The sequence below is a fragment of the Felis catus genome, chromosome C2, assembly GCF_018350175.1.
Source record: "Felis catus isolate Fca126 chromosome C2, F.catus_Fca126_mat1.0, whole genome shotgun sequence".
In the NCBI taxonomy this organism is placed as follows: Eukaryota; Metazoa; Chordata; class Mammalia; order Carnivora; family Felidae; genus Felis; species Felis catus.
Window position 1 is genome coordinate 76,811,945 of NC_058376.1, and position 19,725 is coordinate 76,831,669.

At 34.7% G+C, this 19,725-nt stretch overlaps 1 protein-coding gene across 5 annotated transcripts in view; it reads right to left on the reverse strand.

The window, feature by feature from the left end:
* OSTN (osteocrin) overlaps positions 1–19,725 on the reverse strand; it is a 232,773-nt gene that overhangs the window by 19,663 nt on the left and 193,385 nt on the right. For all 5 annotated transcript variants that reach the window (XM_023260307.2, XM_045037142.1, XM_045037140.1 and 2 more), the window contains 2 exons: positions 11,387–11,485; positions 7,799–8,013 (listed from right to left, as the gene is read on the reverse strand). In XM_023260307.2, the coding sequence (XP_023116075.1) occupies positions 7,799–8,013; positions 11,387–11,485 (314 nt within the window). The remainder of the gene's footprint in view (positions 1–7,798; positions 8,014–11,386; positions 11,486–19,725) is intronic.

The following is a 19,725-nucleotide window of genomic DNA, read 5'->3' on the forward strand; positions in this document are numbered from 1 at the left end:
TCTCTTTCCCAATTTCATTTCTTATCCTCTTCCTTATCTCTATCTGATATTGAGCCCACACCATGCTATTGAGCCCTCCCAAGAACATGCTCTGAATGTTCAAGCCTGTAAACCATATCGTACATGAGTCTCTCTTAACAGAATAATTGTTCTTAATCCACTTAATCTTTCAACAGCAGTACTAGTTATTTCAAAGTTTATTATTGCTAAATATGAAAAATCTTTTTTTTTTTTTAGCATTTCTGGACAATTCTTGAAAAACACCCACCGTGTCCTTAAATAGTGATTGTTTCTGTTCTATTTTGTCCCCCTACACTCCCATTAGGTTAATTTATAGGTTACAATTTCTCATTCTGTTATCTATCTTTTGACATTCTGAAGTCATTTCCTTAGTCTTCTCATATGATGAATTTATTTATTCTTTTGCCAGATATAATCTGCTATTTCTTGCACTGTGTAGTCTTTTTTCCTTCAATTTATCGTGGGATATTTTAGACATTGGCCAAATAGAATAGTATAGTAAGTTCCCAAGTATCTCTCAGTCTAAATCAACAATCAGAATTAGGCAAATCTCGTTTCATCTGTTCGGTTCTCATTCCTGTACTATTTTGAAGCAAATCCAAAATAAGTACTTTTTTTATAGTGTAATATTGGTTTCAGGAGTAGAATTTAGTGATTCTAAGATAAATACTTTCAATCAAATTTTTAAATGAGAATCTCTCTCACTTTTAATGTAACTGCAGTACCATTTTCATATTGAAAAGTATGCAATAATTACTTAAAATCATCAAGTAGTGCCTGCTCACATTCACAATTGTTTCTCACATAAATTATTTTTTAAACAAATCATTTATTTGAATCAGTACTCCCCCAAATTGAGACTGGTTAATAAATGTCTTATTCTGCTTTAATCTTTAGGATCCTCTTTCACCTCTGTCTCTTTTTTTTTTTCTTCAAAACCATGTAATTTATTTACCAGAGAAACTGGATTGTCTTGCAGTTTCCTATAATCTGACTTTTGCTGTTTTCATCCCTGTTGTGTGTCTCAAGTGATTCCTCTGTCTTTCATATTTCCTGAAAATCTACCTACTAGGAGGATCTAGAAGCAAAACTATTCTGTCTCTTCAGTGGATTTTTGCCAATTTAATACGCACAAGAAGAGTATATCAGTAAAGTTTTAATATGCCTTTTTCTTATGATAATGGGTGGCATCTTTTCATGTGATTTGCATCATTTACATCTGTTTTTTCAGGAACTATTTTTACCTCATTCTTGAGCATTGTTCTTTTTCCTCTCAATTTTTAAAAGTTCTTTATATATAATAAAGTTGTTAACACTTTGATGTAACTTATAAGCATTTCTCTAATTTATTATTTTTCTTTTTACTTTGCTTTATGATACCTGTAGCCATGGAAACTTAAAAAAATGTAAACATCAAATGTATCTAGTTTTTCCTTATTTTTTTTCCTGAGATTTTCTGGATTTTGCATCAGAATTTGGAACACTTTATCTCTGAACAGAACTCACCAATGTTTGCTTCCAGTACTTATATGGATTCATCTGTTTTCTCACTTAAATTTCTGATTCCTTTAGAATTTATCATAATGTATGGTTTGAGAAGGGATCAGTTTTATCTCTTTTTTCCATATCTCCAAGTCATTTATCAGAATCTATCCTTTCACTCAGTAATATGTGAGGCTGCTTTTTAAATAAAGTTAGTGTCTATTTCTTGAATTTCTGTTCTGTTTTTGTTGTTTTGGTGGTGGTTTTATCTTTGGTCTATCCATGGGCTATTACTATACTACTGTAAAGAAAGGAAAATATTAAAATATTTAGTAGGGCTCTTCTTTCTTCTTTCTTTGGCATTTTTCTGTCTATGCTAGTTTCTAATTTTTTTCTAATTAATTTTGTAATCAATTTCTTTAGATCCAAAAAGAACCCTGATGGTATTTTTTATTGCAGTTAGGTTAAGTTTGCAATTTAACTTAAGAAGAGCTGCCATCTTTTCTGCTTTTGAGTCTTTTGATGCCAGTAACACAGTGTGAGCCTCCATTTGTTCAATCCACTGTTTGCATTTCAGCATTATTCTCAGAGGTTTCCTCATATATGCTCGTATATGAACATTTTTAAAATTTTTATTTAAATTCCAGTTAGTGGAAATATAGGGGACAATTAGTCTCAAGCGTACAATATAGTGATTCAGCACTTCCATACAATACCGGGTTCTTATCAAAACAAGTATACTCCTTCATTCCTTCATCCCCATCACCTATTTCACCCATCCCCCCACTGCTTTCCCCCTCCCTGGTAACCACCAATTTGTTCTCTACAGTCAAGAGTCTGTTTCTTGGTTTCTCTCCCTCTGTCTTTTTCCCCCTACATTCATTTGTTTTGTTTCTTAAATTCCGCATATTGGTGATAGCAAATGGTATTTATCTTTCTCTGACTGATTTATTTTGCTCAGCATAATACTCTCTAGCTCCATCCACATCATTGTGAATGGCAAGATTTCATTCTTTTTTTATGGCTGAGGAAGGAGCTTTCTTTGCTAACTGTATGCCTAGGTACATTCCTATTTTAATGCAATTATAAATGAGGTCTATCTTCTATCTGACCTCTGCTGGTAATATAGAAGTACTATTAGCTTTCTGTATTTATGCACTTTGCATTTTAATCAAAAGGGTTTTGTTGTGGTAGTTTTTCCATTGATTATCTTTGTTTTCCAGTTTCTCATTTGTAAATAAAAATAATTTTACTTTTTTCTTTCCAATTCTTATGTCTGTAAATGTTTTCTCTTGTCTAAAGGCATTTCTAAATTATAGTAGAAATGATGGGTGTGGTTTTCCTATTCCTCGCTTTAGTAAAACTTCCCATATATGTCACCATTAGGTAAGATAGAGGCTTTGGGCTGAGGTGTACATAAATACTCACATATACACACACACATATGTACACACCATGTTAAGCAAATATCTGTCAGTTCTCATTTTGTTGTACTTTAAAAAATATAATAAATGCTAGATTTTGTCAAATGCCTTTTCTGCCATCTAAGGATATAATCATATGCTTTTTCTCCATTGCTCTATTTATATGATGGATTACATTAAAAGAATTCCCAATATTGAGTGACACTTTCCCAGAATAAGCCTAATTGGTTTAGATGTATTATATTTTTAAAGTTTTGGATTCTACTTATTAACTTCATATCTCTGGTTTTTGTACTGATATTTATAGATGACATGAATCTAAAATTTCCTTTTAAGAATGTAATGTTTATTATTTGAAGATCAATATTATATTTGTATCAGGAAATAAACTTAGAAAGTTTACTTTATTATGATCTGAAAAGGTAAGATAACCTTGGGATTATCTGATACCTTAGGATTTGATAAAATTCTCATATGAAAATATCTAGATCTACTTTCTCTTGGCAAGCTCTTTTAAAATAAAAAAAAAAAAAACCTCCATGGTAATTCAATTATTTGTCTCTTTTGGGGTCAATGTTTGTAAATCATATTTTTCCAAAATTTTATCCATTTTCCAGGTCTTCAGTTTATTTGTATTCAGTTGAGCAAAGTAGTTCTCTTTTTAAAGATTCTCTGTTTTGGTGTTTCCATCTTGTCACTTCTAATTTTGTGAATTTACTTTCTACTTTTTTCTTAATTAGCTTAGGTTAGCTAGTAGCTTGTATTTTTCTCAAGAAACACAGTTTTACATTTATTTTTTATACACTATGGTTTGCTTTACAAACATTGATTTCAGCTTTTGTCGTTATTCTTACCTTCTGCTTTTTTTTCTCATGGCTTTTCTTGACTTACTTTGCTGTTCTTTCTAGATGTTTTTGTGTGTCATTTTGCTTTACTTCTACTTTTAATTTTTATTGGTATAATGATGATTTTTATCTGATATTTGCTTTATGTGCCCCTAATATTATATTTTCATTATTATTATCCTGAACAAAGCATATAATTTCATTTTGTATTCCTCTTTGGCCCAATAGTTATTTAATGACATGGTTTATACTTTTAGGTAAAAATGACTTCTTGTTTTCTAGTTTTGTTATTAAGTTCTAGTCACACTGTGTTTCAGTCAGTGAATTTTTTTTTAATATACTGCTTTTTAGAATTCCTAGAGGGTTTGTTTGTCACCTCAGATACGGTAAATTTTTTGAATACTCCATATGCACTTCAGAAGATGCTATATTTTCTATTGAAGTTCAGAGTTCCAAATAGATCTACAAATTCCATTTTATGGATTATATTGTATATGTCTTCTATAAATTTTAAATATATAATCGGCCTTGGATTTTAAGAAATGAATTAAAGTCTCCTATTCTTAATATGTTTCTTTCTATTTCCTGGCATTCCCTGTGGTTTATCTTTGATAAACATTGGTACACTCTTTTTAAATTTTTATCTATTTCTTTATTTATGTTTTTATTTCTTTTATTTTAGTTTATTTTAATGTAATTTTTCCTGGTATAACTTCTCCATTCTTTTATTGCCAACCTTTCTAAAATATCTTTATTTTTAGTTGTGTATCTTAAATATAGAAAAGGGTTGGATTTCCCTTTATCAGCCAATCTGAAAATATTTGCATTTTACTTATTTGTTTAATTATTTTTAATGCTTATTTATTTACTTTGAGAGAGAGAGTGTGTGCATGCTAGCAAGTGGGAGTATGGGAGGGGCATAGAGAGAGGGAGAGAGAGAATCTCAAGCAGGCTCCACAATGCAAGCACAGACTACCAGGTGGGGCTGGATCTCATGAACTGTGAGATCATGACCTGAGCCAAAATCAAGAGTTGGACACTTAACTGACTGAGCCGCTCAGGCACCCCCAAAACATTCACATTTTAATAGAAAAGTTACATCTATTGACATTTATTGACATAATCAGTATTTTTTGAATCTATCATATTGTAAATGTTGTATTTATATATGCCAATATTTTATATAAAGTTTTTCAATACTCCTTATTTTTTATGCTCTCTTTTTTTATAAGAAAGTTTTTTTTTATATATATGAAATTTATTGACAAATTGGTTTCCATACAACACCCAGTGCTCATCCCAAAAGGTGCCCTCCTCAATACCCATCACCCACCCTCTCCTCCCTCCCACCCCCCATCAACCCTCAGTTTGTTCTCAGTTTTTAAGAGTCTCTTATGCTTTGGCTCTCTCCCACTCTAACCTCTTTTTTTTTTTTTTCCTTCCCCTCCCCCATGGGTTCCTGTTAAGTTTCTCAGGATCCACATAAGAGTGAAACCATATGGTATCTGTCTTTCTCTGTATGGCTTATTTCACTTAGCATCACACTCTCCAGTTTCATCCACGTTGCTACAAAAGGCCATATTTCATTTTTTCTCATTGCCACGTAGTATTCCATTGTGTATATAAACCACAATTTCTTTATCCATTCATCAGTTGATGGACATTTAGGCTCTTTCCATAATTTGGCTATTGTTGAGAGTGCTGCTATGAACATTGGGGTACAAGTGGCCCTATGCATCAGTACTCCTGTATCCCTTGGGTAAATTCCTAGCAGTGCTATTGCTGGGTCATAGGGTAGGTCTATTTTTAATTTTCTGAGGAACCTCCACACTGCTTTCCAGAGCGGCTGCACCAATTTGCATTCCCACCAACAGTGCAAGAGGGTTCCCGTTTCTCCACATCCTCTCCAGCATCTATAGTCTCCTGATTTGTTCATTTTGGCCACTCTGACTGGCGTGAGGTGATACCTGAGTGTGGTTTTGATTTGTATTTCCCTGATAAGGAGCGACGCTGAACATAATTTCTTTCTTTTTTTTTTTTTTTAATTTTTTTTTTTCAAAGTTTTTTTTATTTTATTTTTTGGGACAGAGAGAGACAGAGCATGAATGGGGGAGGGGCAGAGAGAGAGGGAGACACAGAATCGGAAACAGGCTCCAGGCTCTGAGCTGTCAGCACAGAGCCCGACGCGGGGCTAGAACTCACGGACCGCGAGATCGTGACCTGGCTGAAGTCGGACGCTTAACCGACTGCGCCACCCAGGCGCCCCTCTTTCTTATTTTTTAATATGAAAATCTTGGTCCTTGCTCTCTTCAGTTGTTTTCTTTTATTCTTCAGTAAAATATTCATTAAACTTAGTTTGTAATCTTTTTTTTTTCCCCTTCTTCTCCATGTTTCCAAGTAACTACTCGTAGTGAACACTTTGATTCTCAATTAATAGCCATGAAATAATCAAAATTCATTCTGAATTGTATATGCTCTCACTACTGTTCCTGAATTGTTAGATATTTGATGAATCTATATTGTCATACTGTAATCATAGCACATGGCACTCTTTTCCTTGCAACCCTCATTTCTCTTAAATTATACAGTTATGGTCCCACCGATTCTTATGATGATATCTCTCCAGTCATTCCAGATGTCCAAAGAAACTCACTTAGTATCCTTCTCCAAGAAGTGCTCATGGAAACAATATTCCCTAATTTTTTAAACATTTATAATAGTTTATTTGTAGCCTTTATATGTGAAAATCTGTTCAAATGGGTATTAAATACTTGCCAATCTCCCTTTATTTCTTGCAAGCTGAGCTGTGTTAGATAGATTATATCTCCCAATATAGTCTCCTCTTATAATATGTCCTAAAGATATTGTTAGGATGAAGCCTCAAAACGGATTATATGTATTTATGGTATTGATGCAATATGTGTTTAGTATATATGGTGTTTATGCTATTATAAATTTATATTTAAATATTTACATATAACATCTATATATGGATTTTTAAATTATTTACTAGACTATGTTGCAAGATCCAGAAATCAAAAAAATAACATTTATTAAGAGGCACAAAATTTTCTCCTCTAAAATTTCACTTATTCCTTGGATTTCCATGGCCTTCTTCATACATTTGTCTCTAAACATATCTCTTCTTGTTTTGCATCGTAATTCATTATAAGTATTTTCATATTTCTTATTAGTATATGATTTCTCTGAGGGAAAAGACTATACTTCCCTCCTCTTTTCCACCAGAACCCAACACAATGCTTAGGACATAAGTTGAATTAATTTATATTTGTTTATTTAAAATAGGGTCTGGATTTCAAAACCTAGGTGAGGGATTATTTTCTAAGTACAGTAGGATAAATTACAGCCCTTCAGTGGTGATTTTATTTCTTCATGTAGTTCTGAGACTCTCAGAACATAAGTCCAGCAAATTGCATGCTGTATGCTGAGTCATGGAGCACAGCAAAGTCGTGGAATCATGGACAAATGTGACAAATCCTAAAACTCCAAGTAAGCACGTAAGACAGGAGCAAAGGACATGGAAATGAGTGCACGAAAAAGTGGGGTGCCAGATGATGAAATACTTTTCAGGGTTTGCTGAGGAGTTTTCTTTAATCTTTTAAGCAATGGGAACATTTCACCAAAACACTTTTGTGTTAAATGATGCCCCTGGTAGCAGAGATCCCCCCTCACCTCCTAAACCTGTAATGTCTTATAATAACTATTTTACATGTGCGTGCAATGAAATCTTCCTTAGGAAAGTATGACAAAAACATTCATACATACTGTAGCAGTCATTTTACTTCCTCAACAGTTATTTCCCAAATTATGCTATTAAACTAACAAGTTAGCTAAAACATTTAATGTTTAGCTAATGTTTAGCTAAAACACTGAATGTAAACATTTAATGTTTACAAATATGTTTACCTCCAAGGTTTTCATCTTTTCTTATGTGGAATTCTGTTTCTGGAGTTAGAGTGGCAGGATTAAAAAATAAACATGTTCCTTCTTCAAGAGTTCACTTACCTCTGTTTACCTTTATGATCGACAGAGCCAGCCGAGAGTCTGTCCAGGGGAGACCCAAAACCAGAGAAGCTCCTTTTCTTCTTTGTTTCAATTACATCATTCTCCAGAGACACAAGTTCATCAAGAAGCAAGAGTTTTGCTGCCAGGTTAGTGGCTGATTTCTCTTCCCTGACTGTGGGCGGTGACTGCACATCTATGACTCCAGAATCAAAAGCCTGTAGGGCAGGAGGGGGTGATTCCACTCATTCAGAAAAAGAAACCTCAAATATGTATAACCATCTGCCTTTGGCTTTTGCTACCTTTAGCTGACATGCCTGCCATGAAACTTGATTTCTTGTGGATTTATGCTCCCGAGAGAAAGACGTTTGGGAACAAAAATGCATAGAGATGAGGTATGTCCAAAAGCAATTAAAACAACAACAACACACACCCACACAGGAAATAAATAAAAATTTATAGGTCTGTCTCTAAAATTTAGTATATTAACTGAGCATTCTTTTAGACTCTTTCCCAGTAACAACTGCGTCCTTATCATTCCCATAGCGCTTTATCTATACTTCTTTCATCATTGTACGCATGACATTTTCTCTGTGTTAGATTGATTACAATATATTTGTATTGCTTATTAACTTGTGAATAACCTGAGGGCAATAACTGCGTCTAAACTAGTTTTGTATTTGCTCTCTTCAATGCTTAGGTCAGTGTTTTGCTCATAGTTTGTACTCAGTAGATTTCTGTATGTTTATGGAATGAAATTTGAAAAAAAAAACAAACCTCACATTGTTTTCTTTTTACCTTTCATTCATACCTTATTGATTCAAGCTATTAAGCATCCGCTATGTACCAGCTTCTGCATCAGACCTGGGGGACACAAAAATGAACAAAATCCAGTCTCTGCTCTCAGGAAGCTTACTATCGCTTTCCATGTGATTTATTACCACATTGGGTTTTTTTTTAATAGCTCATTTTATTTTATTTTTTTAGTACTGAACAGTATTCCATTGTCTGGGTGCATCTTAGTTTATTTATCCATTCACTTCCTGAAGAATATCTTGTTTGTTTCCAACTTTTGGCAATTATGAATAAGTTGCTATAAATATCTGTGTGCAAGTTTTTGTGTGGACGTAAGTTTTTATCTCCTTAGGTAAATACCAAGGAGCACAATTGCTGGATCATATGATAAGAGTATGTTTAGTTTTGTAAGAAGCCACTAAATTATCTTCCAAAGTGGCTGTACCATTTTGCATTCTCACAAGCAATAATACCACATTGCTAATGAGCGTTTACAGTAAGTCAGAAATATCCCAATGACTTTATCCTCTCATGTGAAATTTCTTATTTGTTTGTTTCACGTATTGGCACTTGACACTTCATTCAAGTCATAGAAGTGTGGGTGTCATTTATGAAGCCTGTCTTTTCCTTTCCTAAGCCCAATCACAGCATTTAAAAAAAATTTCCTATTAATAGTCTCTAGTCATTGTGGAGTCCAGGGGATATTACTTCTTTTCTAAGAAAGTGAGAATATTCCCCTGTGGGAAGAAATCAGCTCCAGGGACCTCCTCCCTGCCCCCCTGTTAATCACATTCCTCCTTGTGCCAGACTCTTGCTCTTGGCAAGATTCTTTTTCTTCACTTTCTGCCTTTCTTCTTAGATTGTTTCCTCCATTCTCTGTGTTCTTCATTTTCCCCAGTAAAATGAAAGAGTAGCATTTTCCAGCCTTTTCATCATTGGCCCCAGCAACTTTCTTGTGAAATACATATAGTCTGACACTCAATCTATTGAGCCTCTTCTTTCTTAAACCAACCAAATCTATACTAAGTCTGGAGAGTTCTTCCTGAAAAACCTCTCCCTCCCTTTCTCCCTCCCTCCCTCCCTCCCTCCCTCCTTCCTTCCCTTTCTACCTTCCTTCCCTCCTCCCTCCCAGAGAGAGAGAATCTTAAGCGGCCTCCATGCCCAGTGCAGAGCCCAACAATGGCTCAGTGACGTCATGGCAGTGACAGTGAGGTCATGACGTGAGCCTAAATCAACAGTTGGACGCTTAACGGACTGAGCCACCCAGGCACCCCTCTCTTGCTCTGTCGTATTCTCATCAGTAGTGATTTATATCAGCTCCTCTTCACTGCTTAGTGTACATTGTTAATCATCTTATAATCTGCTTCTCTATCTTCTAACTCTCCCTTTTCTATTCTATCCTGAATACTGCCATGAAGTTAATTATTCCAAACACACTCCCATCTTGTAGAAATAAAATAAGAAATATCTCATACCTCTTGTTATTTGCATTGCAAACTCCAAAATGTGTTCTAAACTCCTCTTAAAATCTCAACATCTACCACTTCCCTACAAAAGCTTGACAACATAGACACTGGGGAAGGGAAGGATGCTATTATGAGAAAGAAATTCTAAAGAGCAGGAGACAAAACTTTCAAAGGACAAAGATAGGAAATCTTTTATTATCTCTCAAAGCATCCTCCAAAAAATGTTATCATTCTTTCAATTGACGCCCATACAAAACAGAGTTTTCTTCCTTTTTAAAGATATTCGGGGCGCCTGGGTGGCGCAATCGGTTAAGCGTCCGACTTCAGCCAGGTCACGATCTCGCGGTCCGTGAGTTCGAGCCCCGCGTCAGGCTCTGGGCTGATGGCTCAGAGCCTGGAGCCTGTTTCTGATTCTGTGTCTCCCTCTCTCTCTGCCCCTCCCCCGTTCATGCTCTGTCTCTCTCTGTCCCAAAAATAAATAAACATTGAAAAAAAATTAAAAAAAAAAATATTCATGGGGTGCCTGGATGGCTCAGCCAGTTAAGCAAACATCTCTGACTTCAGCTCAGGTCATAATCTCATTGTTCGTGAGTTTGAGCCCCATGTCAGGCTCTGTGCTGACAGCTCAAAACCTGGAGCCTGCTTTAGATTCTGTGTCTCCCTCTCTCTCTGCCCTCCCTGGCTCATGCTCTGTCTCTCTATCTCTCTCAAAAATAAACATTAAAAAATTTAAGATGTTCTTAATCCTCAGGAAAAAAAAAATCATAGAACTCGTATAAAACTTGTTCTTTGGTAAAATGCATTTCAGGCTCTCATTTGTTATTTAAGAAGTACAGGGACTATTTTCTAATAAGATCAAATAAGCCAAATTAATGTTTCTCTGTGTGGAGATGTCCTCACATTTCTTTTCATTTGTGCTTTAGTCATGGCAACAAGAAAACATTTGTACCGTAATACAAAGTTTGGCCAAAGCTACTCAAATTTTCACACGTAACTCCTTCAAATTTCACACAAAAGCACTTCATGTTGTTGATGTAATTGATTTAGTTAAAAATATGACTGAAATGATTATGAATTTTCTTTTATGCTTTTTCTGTTCAAAGAATGCTAATACTTATTACTTCCAGGTTATTTATTGATTTATTTATTTTTTGACATTCAGTTGGATTTCTCTGAATTTACGGTGAGGTCAAGACAGTAGAAAAAATATCTTTTTCATAAGTTTTGTGTTATTAAGGCATCTATTTGTCAGCAGTGTCTGCTTCTGACATTAGTAGAAATGGCTTATGATCATAAAAAATATATGGTCCCTTAAGCTAGTTTCCATTACCTCTGTTGCTACATCCATTGAGCGTACTTTTCCTGAACTCCATAGCATCAACGTCACAGCCAGAATAAAATGGGCATTTGCCAGTCTCCCGTCCAGCATCTGAGGGTCACATACATCATGGTCAATATTTATTAGTTTAGCATATAAAGATAGAAAACAAAATCTCCTGTAAAGCTTGTTAGATGCAGGTGATAAACCGAATTATCCAGCTTCTCTGTGCTGGAGTGCATCTCTGCAAAACTTGAATCATACTTAAAAGAAGCTATCAGTCTCCTGGAATGAATTCTATCAAGGCATCATTTCCATGGAAACCTAGACTGGGATTATATAGCTATAATCATAATTCAGACTAACTAAAGTCTGAGAAATCTAGTTTTTTGTAATCTTATTCTTTGACTATCTAATCTAAGGATTACATCCTTGCATACCTAAGGGGAAATGTGTGAAATTGGTTAGGTTTTAGAAAATAAGATCTAGTGAGGTTTGTGGTGCACCTGAGAGAATGTGCTGTGTCTGAAAGCATTTAAATTCATAATTTCAAAAGCGCCACATATCTAATAAGTGAATATATTTATGTCCTTGTGCTGTGTAAGGATTTCTTAAGTAATATTCAAAAGGTGCACATCTTATAGGAAAGAAATGTTTGTCATATTTCATTCTATTAAAATTGAAAAACTCTGTATTGTAGGATACAATAAACCTAAAAAAATGACGAAGTACCAAGTGGAGTATATTTTCAACATAATATAAAAATTAAAACTGGCATTTGAAATATTTAAAAACTGATTTTTTTATAATCTTATTTAAAAAAATTAATTCAAGTTAGTTAACATATAGTGTGAAAATGGTTTCAGTAGACTTTAGTGATTCATCACTTACATATAACACCCAGTGCTCATCCCAAGTGCCCTCCTTAATGTCCATCACCCATCTAGCCCATCCCCCTACCCAACACCCCTCCAGCAACCCTCAGAGTGTTCTCTGTATTTAAGATTCTCTTATGGTTTGCTTTCCTTTTTTTTTTCCTTCCCCTATGTTCATCTATTTTGTTATCTTAAATTCCACATATGAGTGAAATCATATATTTATCTTTCTCCAATTTATTTCACTTAGCATAATACACTCTAGTCCCATCCACGTTGTTGCAAATGGCAAGATTCTTTTTGATTGCCAAGTAATATTTCAGTGTATACATATACCACATCTTCTTTATCCATTCAAATCTGATAAATAAAATTTTAAAAATAACAATAAACTTAATTAACAATTAAGTAAAAATAGGCCAAAGTTATGAATGGACATTTTGTAGAAAAGGAAATAGCCTAATGGAAAATAAACATCCAAAAGTACACCATCCAAAAATACATGCAACTTCTTTAATGCAAAAAAATGGGAGAGAAATGGTATACCCTTTGGCATACAGCAAGTTGGCAAAAATTCAAAGTGAACATTGCACATATTAGAATGGTGCTTGGAAACAGAGAAACATAAGTGATGCTAGTGCAGTTGGAAATTAATCCAATCATTTGGAGAAAATTGAAATATACCTAGAAAAGTTAAAAATGATCATGTACTACCTACAACCCATTTATTTCACTTCTTAGTTTATAGTCCAAAGGAACTCTTACATGTTTATATGGAGACCTGTATCTGAAAGTTCACAGCCTCACTGTTTATAGTGGTAGAAAACCACAATCAACCCAAGGGCTCTACTCAAGAGGAAATGGATGTATAAGTTGAGGTATATTCATACTGTGGACTTAAAACAAATGACTTAAATACATGTGTGTCTACTGTTAAAACAAATGACTTAAATCTTATGTGTATATATATGCAAGGATTGCAAAGAAGCCCTTTTGGGGGGATATGGGAAGTTGTAGAACAATATATATGGCATGCTACCATTTACCTAAATTGGGGATGCACAAAGCAATTTTGTGTATTTTGGAATTTATATATATAAAGTATAAACCAATGGAACTTGATTCATAACTATGATTGCCTCTGTGGAGAGAGGGAAGTAAATAGGATTATGGAAGAAACATAGGGACTTAGTTTTAATCTACATATTTTTTTAAAGCAAGTATGTCTAAAAAGTACATTTGTTAATTCTGTATAGTAAGCACAAAGATGTGTCATTCATGCATTTATAATTTTTTATATTAAAAACCCTATACAGGCATTTAAAGCTAATCTGCGGTCTATATCAGGTCTGCTGGCTGCCAATTTGACCGCTGGTAAAGGGAAAGCATTGTCTGATTTAGGTAAGATCACAGGCTGTGGGCTACAATAGAATGGGCATGATTTCACCACTTAGTACATGGCATCAGGAAAGATTCCCCCTACCCCCATCCTATTCATCCCTTAATGAGAACTCTCAGAAAGCTCTCATTTCCCTAAAAACATCATTTGGAAAGCTGTTGGGAGCAAAAAAGAAAGGATGGTTAGATGGATCTGAAGAACTGGATTTGAGTCTTCTTGTGGCTTTAGTATTAGTGACCTTGGATGTGCATCATTTAATCTATTTGCACTTTAGTTTTCATATTTGTGAAGCAAGGAGTAATTTTCATTTCAAAAGAGCTTTGAGAGGATTGAACTGATTCGTGTATAATTTCTTTGTCCCATATAGTATTTATAATTTGTAAGAAAGAACACTTACGATGTAATACTAAGTATTTCTTTAGTAACTACATTCACTTTAGAGTGACTGGAGATTTTTTAGAGTACTTCCTTATAGTACTGTTACTGTGAAACCTCAGTGTGGATTTTAGCAATGAAGATTATCTGCTAGAATAAAGACAAATAAATGTTTTATATAGACAGAGTAGCATGTGTATCAACCATGTCTATTAACATTTAATATGGGCATAAAAGTATTTTAGTGTTGTTGATAACTTTTATCAAATATGATTTTAATTTTCATGTTATGTAGTCTAAACTAGTTCTTCTGGAGGTTACCAATAAATACTTTGGACTCTTATAATGTCAATCTCTAGTTACTTCTCTATATTCTATCCTTTCTGAAAGGGGGCAGTAAATTCTGTGTTCTCTTTCTGACAAATTGATATCTGAGCAGAGTATTTTTATAAGTATCAAAAAACAATAAATCATGTCTATGTCTCTAAATTGAGACAGTAGAAAAATAACAAAGAATGTAACAGTTATCTGGTAAAAATACCGACAAAAAATGCATCCCCTATTCTTTAGAAAATTTGCCACCAAATCATATTTTTTTACTTGTAATTATGCTGTTGTCTCTTTAACCTTCCTCAACATAGAGGAAGACATAGCAAAACCTTAATTGTATTCTAAAAATGATCTCACATTTCTGGCATATCTTTATTTTTTAAAAATAGTTCTCTTAATCAAAGATAAACTACAATTGTGATGTTTTACTTTCTCATTTTTTATCATGTTAAAAACAGGTTACAAAGTGGGAAATTGCCCAATTTTATAAGCCTTTCCATGTGGATTTCCTTTAACTATTTTTATGTATGTTTTACTAACCAGGTTTCTCTTCATCTCTGCAATATTATAAATGGCACAGGATGATGGACATTTACAATATTGATGACTATGTGTGAGGCATATATTTTTGTGCTTGGGTGTATATAGGAAAAAAGTCATACTGTATCATCTTACAGATAACCACATCCTGATTATTTGGATAGGGAGATGTAAAAATAAATGCTGAGTTTAAATACACACATTTAATGGTTCAAAGCCATGCTTGTAGCCAGTTAACCAAAAGGCCAAGTTCCTAAATATGGCAGTTGGGACACTAATGAAAATAAACACCCTGGCACCTGCCACACAGAAGACATTTGATTAACTAGTTGAAACTTGATTGCCACAAAATTAGAAATAGAGGAAATTATAGGGAGGGAAGAAAAAGAGTAGGTTCAGTTCCATTTCCCTATTTTGTTGATAGTGGATAAATATAGCCTATGATTTAAACATCTAGTTGGCCCCATATACACTCCAAATCACAGAAAGAGCACTCAAGGATGTTCATTGTATGAATACACCAGAGTGGAGATGTTTGCAAATTTTTCAGTAATTTTTATTGAGTAATTTTTGAATGATATTCCTCTGGCTAGGGAGCAGCTTCAAAAGAGTGAGCATGGAATCTGCCTTATAAAATTAGGTGTGTACTTCATTCATTTTTAGCCAATTGGTCTGCTATGTTTGTGCATTTTCACATTTTAACTATTTTTTTTGAGAGAGAATTTTTAACATGAATTTTTTTAAGTTTCTTTATTTTGAGAGAGAGAGAGAGAGAGAGAGAGAGAGAGAGAGAAACCCTAGCAGGCTCCATGCTGTCAGTGCAGAGCCCACAAACTGTGAGATCATGACCTGAGCCGAAATCAAGAGCTGGACACTTAACCGACAGAACCACCCAGATGCCCCAAGAGAACGAGAATCTTAAGTAGACTTCATGCTTAGGGCAGAGCCTGATGCTGGTCAATCTCACTACCATGAGATCATGACCTGAGCTGAAATCAAGAGTCAGATGCTTCACTGACTGAGCCACCCAGGGGTCCAGCATTCTCACATTTTAAATAATACTGCTGAATAAACAAGCATTACATCATGTAACATCTTAATCTATGTTTCAAAGACTTTCCAACACATAAGAATTTCTTATATATCCCAAAGGGATCCTCGAAACAGTATCTGGAGTGGCAGTGGAGAGGGCAAGGTGTGAAGTTCTGTCACATGTAAGTTTGAGAAGCAACATGTATTGTATATTCCCTACAGGAACATTGGGAGTGCATACTGACATAATAAAAACTCTGAAAATGCAGTAGCAAAGAAATTATGTAATTGTATTTAAGCTAGAATTAAGTGAGAATTCTGTTAAAATGAAGACAGATGTTTGCATTACTGAGAACTGATGCTATAATGAATAACTTTTATGATAAAAAAGTCTCAAGTGGGCTGGAGCAAAGAAAGATTGAGAAGCATAGATCTAAAAAATGAAAGCAAATGAGAGTGAGGGGAGGTGTTAGGATGAGAGGGTTAAGCTGAAAGAAGAAACTACATGAGCCAATATCTGATGGAATGCGCTTTGTGGTAAATCTTTTAAACTGGGCTGGTGTTGAAAACAACAACAAGCAGACTACTAAGGTGATTAAGAATATTTTTCTTCAACCCGAGACTTGGTCATTAATGTCTGACTTATGGATAGTAGATCTATTAGAAAGTCTCAAGAGTACTGAGTTTGGGGGTGAGCCTTGATAACTTTGGAAATTTTTACTTACCCTAATTTACTTGATTGGAAATATTAAAAATAGACTTTACTCCACCGCTATCTTCAACAAACATTAAAAATAAAGGGCTTAGAGATAAGGGATAAAGGACTTACAAACTATCTCTTTTACCCTGTCTTCCCACTCTGGCCTAACACAGGCATTTAAGTAAGATTTAATAGGGCTTGTTGAAAAGGGTCCCTAGTTCTGACACCATGAAATGGCCACATGTGCCTGCCCACAGCATCACCCACAGTCTTCTTGGAAAATAATGGTGGTCTTCCAGGTAATTGGTGAGTCAGCTTGGCCCTAAGTGAACCTAAACAGAGTAGAATCAAGTGTACCCTGTACCCTACTCCACAAGTTATAGTCACCCACATCCTTTTTTTTCTTTTTTAAGTCAGCTCCATGCCCAGCACAGAGCCCAACAACAGGTCTTGAACTCATGACCCTGAGATCAAGACCTGCACTGACTCACGACCCTGACAAGACCTGCACTGAGATTAAGAGTGCAATGCTTAACCTACTGAGCCCTTTTGATAACAAAGAAAAGCTTCAGGAATAATAGATAACAGAGTGACTATCATTTTTTATTTTAAAAGAGGGCCTAACAGGGACAATGCTTAACACAGTCTGTGTGGCGCACGGTAATGAAGAGACTTGTGAGACTCAGACCCTGCCTTGGCTTGACCAGATAACTTGCGCAAACCCTTTCCGTTCTAGGCCGAGTGAAACGGGTTTGGTCTAAATGGCCTCTAATATTGCTTCCCACTTTTTAAAAGTCTGCTGGTGAATCTGGCTCTTTTCTGGTACAAGTGCAGACATTGTAGGTAATGATAATAGGTGGTGCATGTTTAGCTAGAAAAACCTTTCTGCTGTCCCTCAAGTCAGCCAGTCTATGCACTAGATTGCATGTAGCTTTTGACATAAACATACTCCTATTGAATTTAAAGTATTTCTAGCTGAAAAGACAGGGTTTCCAAATCTTTCATTTTAAGATGACATTTATAGTAAGAGATCCCATTTTATACATGTATTTTGAAAGAAAATTTCTACCAATTAAATTATGACGTGCTATCAAGTGTAAGACTCACTCTAATTGCAGAGATGTTAAAAGTGCATCAGAATGGATGAAATATGGTACATCTATGTATTTTCAAGTGTTTACTTGGGTTTTTTTTCTTTTTTTCATCATGTTTAAGCCAGTATGCTCAATATTTTAAAAAATATAACTTTCAGTCAATAAGTAGGTATTCAACAACATCAGAAAAATATTTCTGTGATGGCGAAGAAACAACCCAGAATTAGATTTGAAGGATAGGAGAAACATTCTTACTGTGCTATTTCTTGGTCTGGTGACCTTGAATAGCATGTCTAAATTGTCAAAATTGTCTAATAAAATTCACTGTATGAATTCACAGAATTCTAATTTTAGTTAACTAAAAATTTTTAAATTAATTTACAAATAGCATAAATCATTATGGATTTGGTTTAGGGCTTCCATTAAGAGCAATAAGTGTATTTAATATTACATTTAATGCTATTTACTAAAAATGTATAAAGATATGTAATTATTTATGAAAAAAACACCATATCATATTTATTCTTATTTTATGATAGCTAAAAACTTTTCAATGGGAACTCTAAACTGCACATGAAAACATTTCGTGAACTGCAAAATAATGTGAAAAGATTAACTACACGGTATCAAAGGGATTATAATTTTGCTGAAGCCAAAATCCTTCCAGGGGACATAAAGTTTATACTCAGCAACCAGACAAGGAACTGAAAATTTGGGACCATTCATAAAGGCAATCAGCAACACTTATTTTATTTTATTTTATTTAAGAAAAAAAATTAATCTTTATTTATTTCTGAGAGACAGAGCACAGGTGGGGGGAGGGGTAGAGAGAGAGGGGAGACACAGAATCCGAAGCGGGCTCCAGGGTCTGAGCTGTCAGCACAGAGCCTGACACAGGGCTTGAACTCACAGATTGCAAGATCATGACCTGAGCTGAAGTCAGCCGCTTAACTGACTGAGCCACCCAGGTGCCCCTGAGACACTTATTTTAAATGATCAAGAGGATATATTTCACTTGGACATCATGCACACAATCTTGATATTTCAGTGAGTGACAATATTTGAACAGTGTTAAAGAAGTTTGCTAGTAGTTTTCTTTGAAGGGTGAAATAATCATGCTCTTGAGACACTTGCCTGTTGCAGGGCAGAGACTCAGACCAGGTGAGTTGCAAGTCTCTTCCTTATTGGAGCTTCAATTCCACTGCCTCTGATGAATTTGGCCCCACAAACAAGAATGCTGAGTGTGACTGGGCACTTAGAACTTTAGAAGTAGAGAATTGCTTTCAGATCCTCATAAATAAGAGACTTAAAAATCACTGAGGATTTTCACCCCAAAAGCAACTGAATTACAAATCATAGCTTCTGTCAGCTAATACATATATCATTTATATCATCGTCACAAAAATACATCTAAGAAACATAGTCATGTTGCTTTACTTGAGATTCTCTTTGCGAAAGTTGTAATTTTCGGTAAATTGTGTGATGAGTATTTTGGTCTATGTTTTGAGTATTATCCTGCAAGAAAGGTGCAAATTGAGGCTGCTTTAACATTTCCCCCCCTTTTTTTGGTTTTAATTAAAATATCAGAAACATGTTCTTTCTCATTTCTCATTGCTCTTCAGTCGGCAGAAGTACATTTTCTAAAATCACAGAGCCAGTTAGAAGAAGATCCAGAAAAGCAACTTACATTTTCAGATTCTCAGTTTCATACTCCTTCAACTATAACCTATTTGTAAAAGTATAAAACATTTTCCCATCTCCCAAGTTGCTTATAAAGTAAAATGCTTACAGGTGAGGTGTTCTTAATGTGGCAGACACCTGAATTTTAAAAGGACTTTTCCTGAATGCTATGAATCAGGAAGAATGATAACTTCCTACTATACATGTGTTAATTGGTTTTTTTCTATTTGGCACCATTTTCATTCTTTTTTAGACACTACTACTTTAGAAAATCTCAAACTTTGTTGTTAAATCTCTCTCTTTATGCTTATTTGGAATTGCCAATC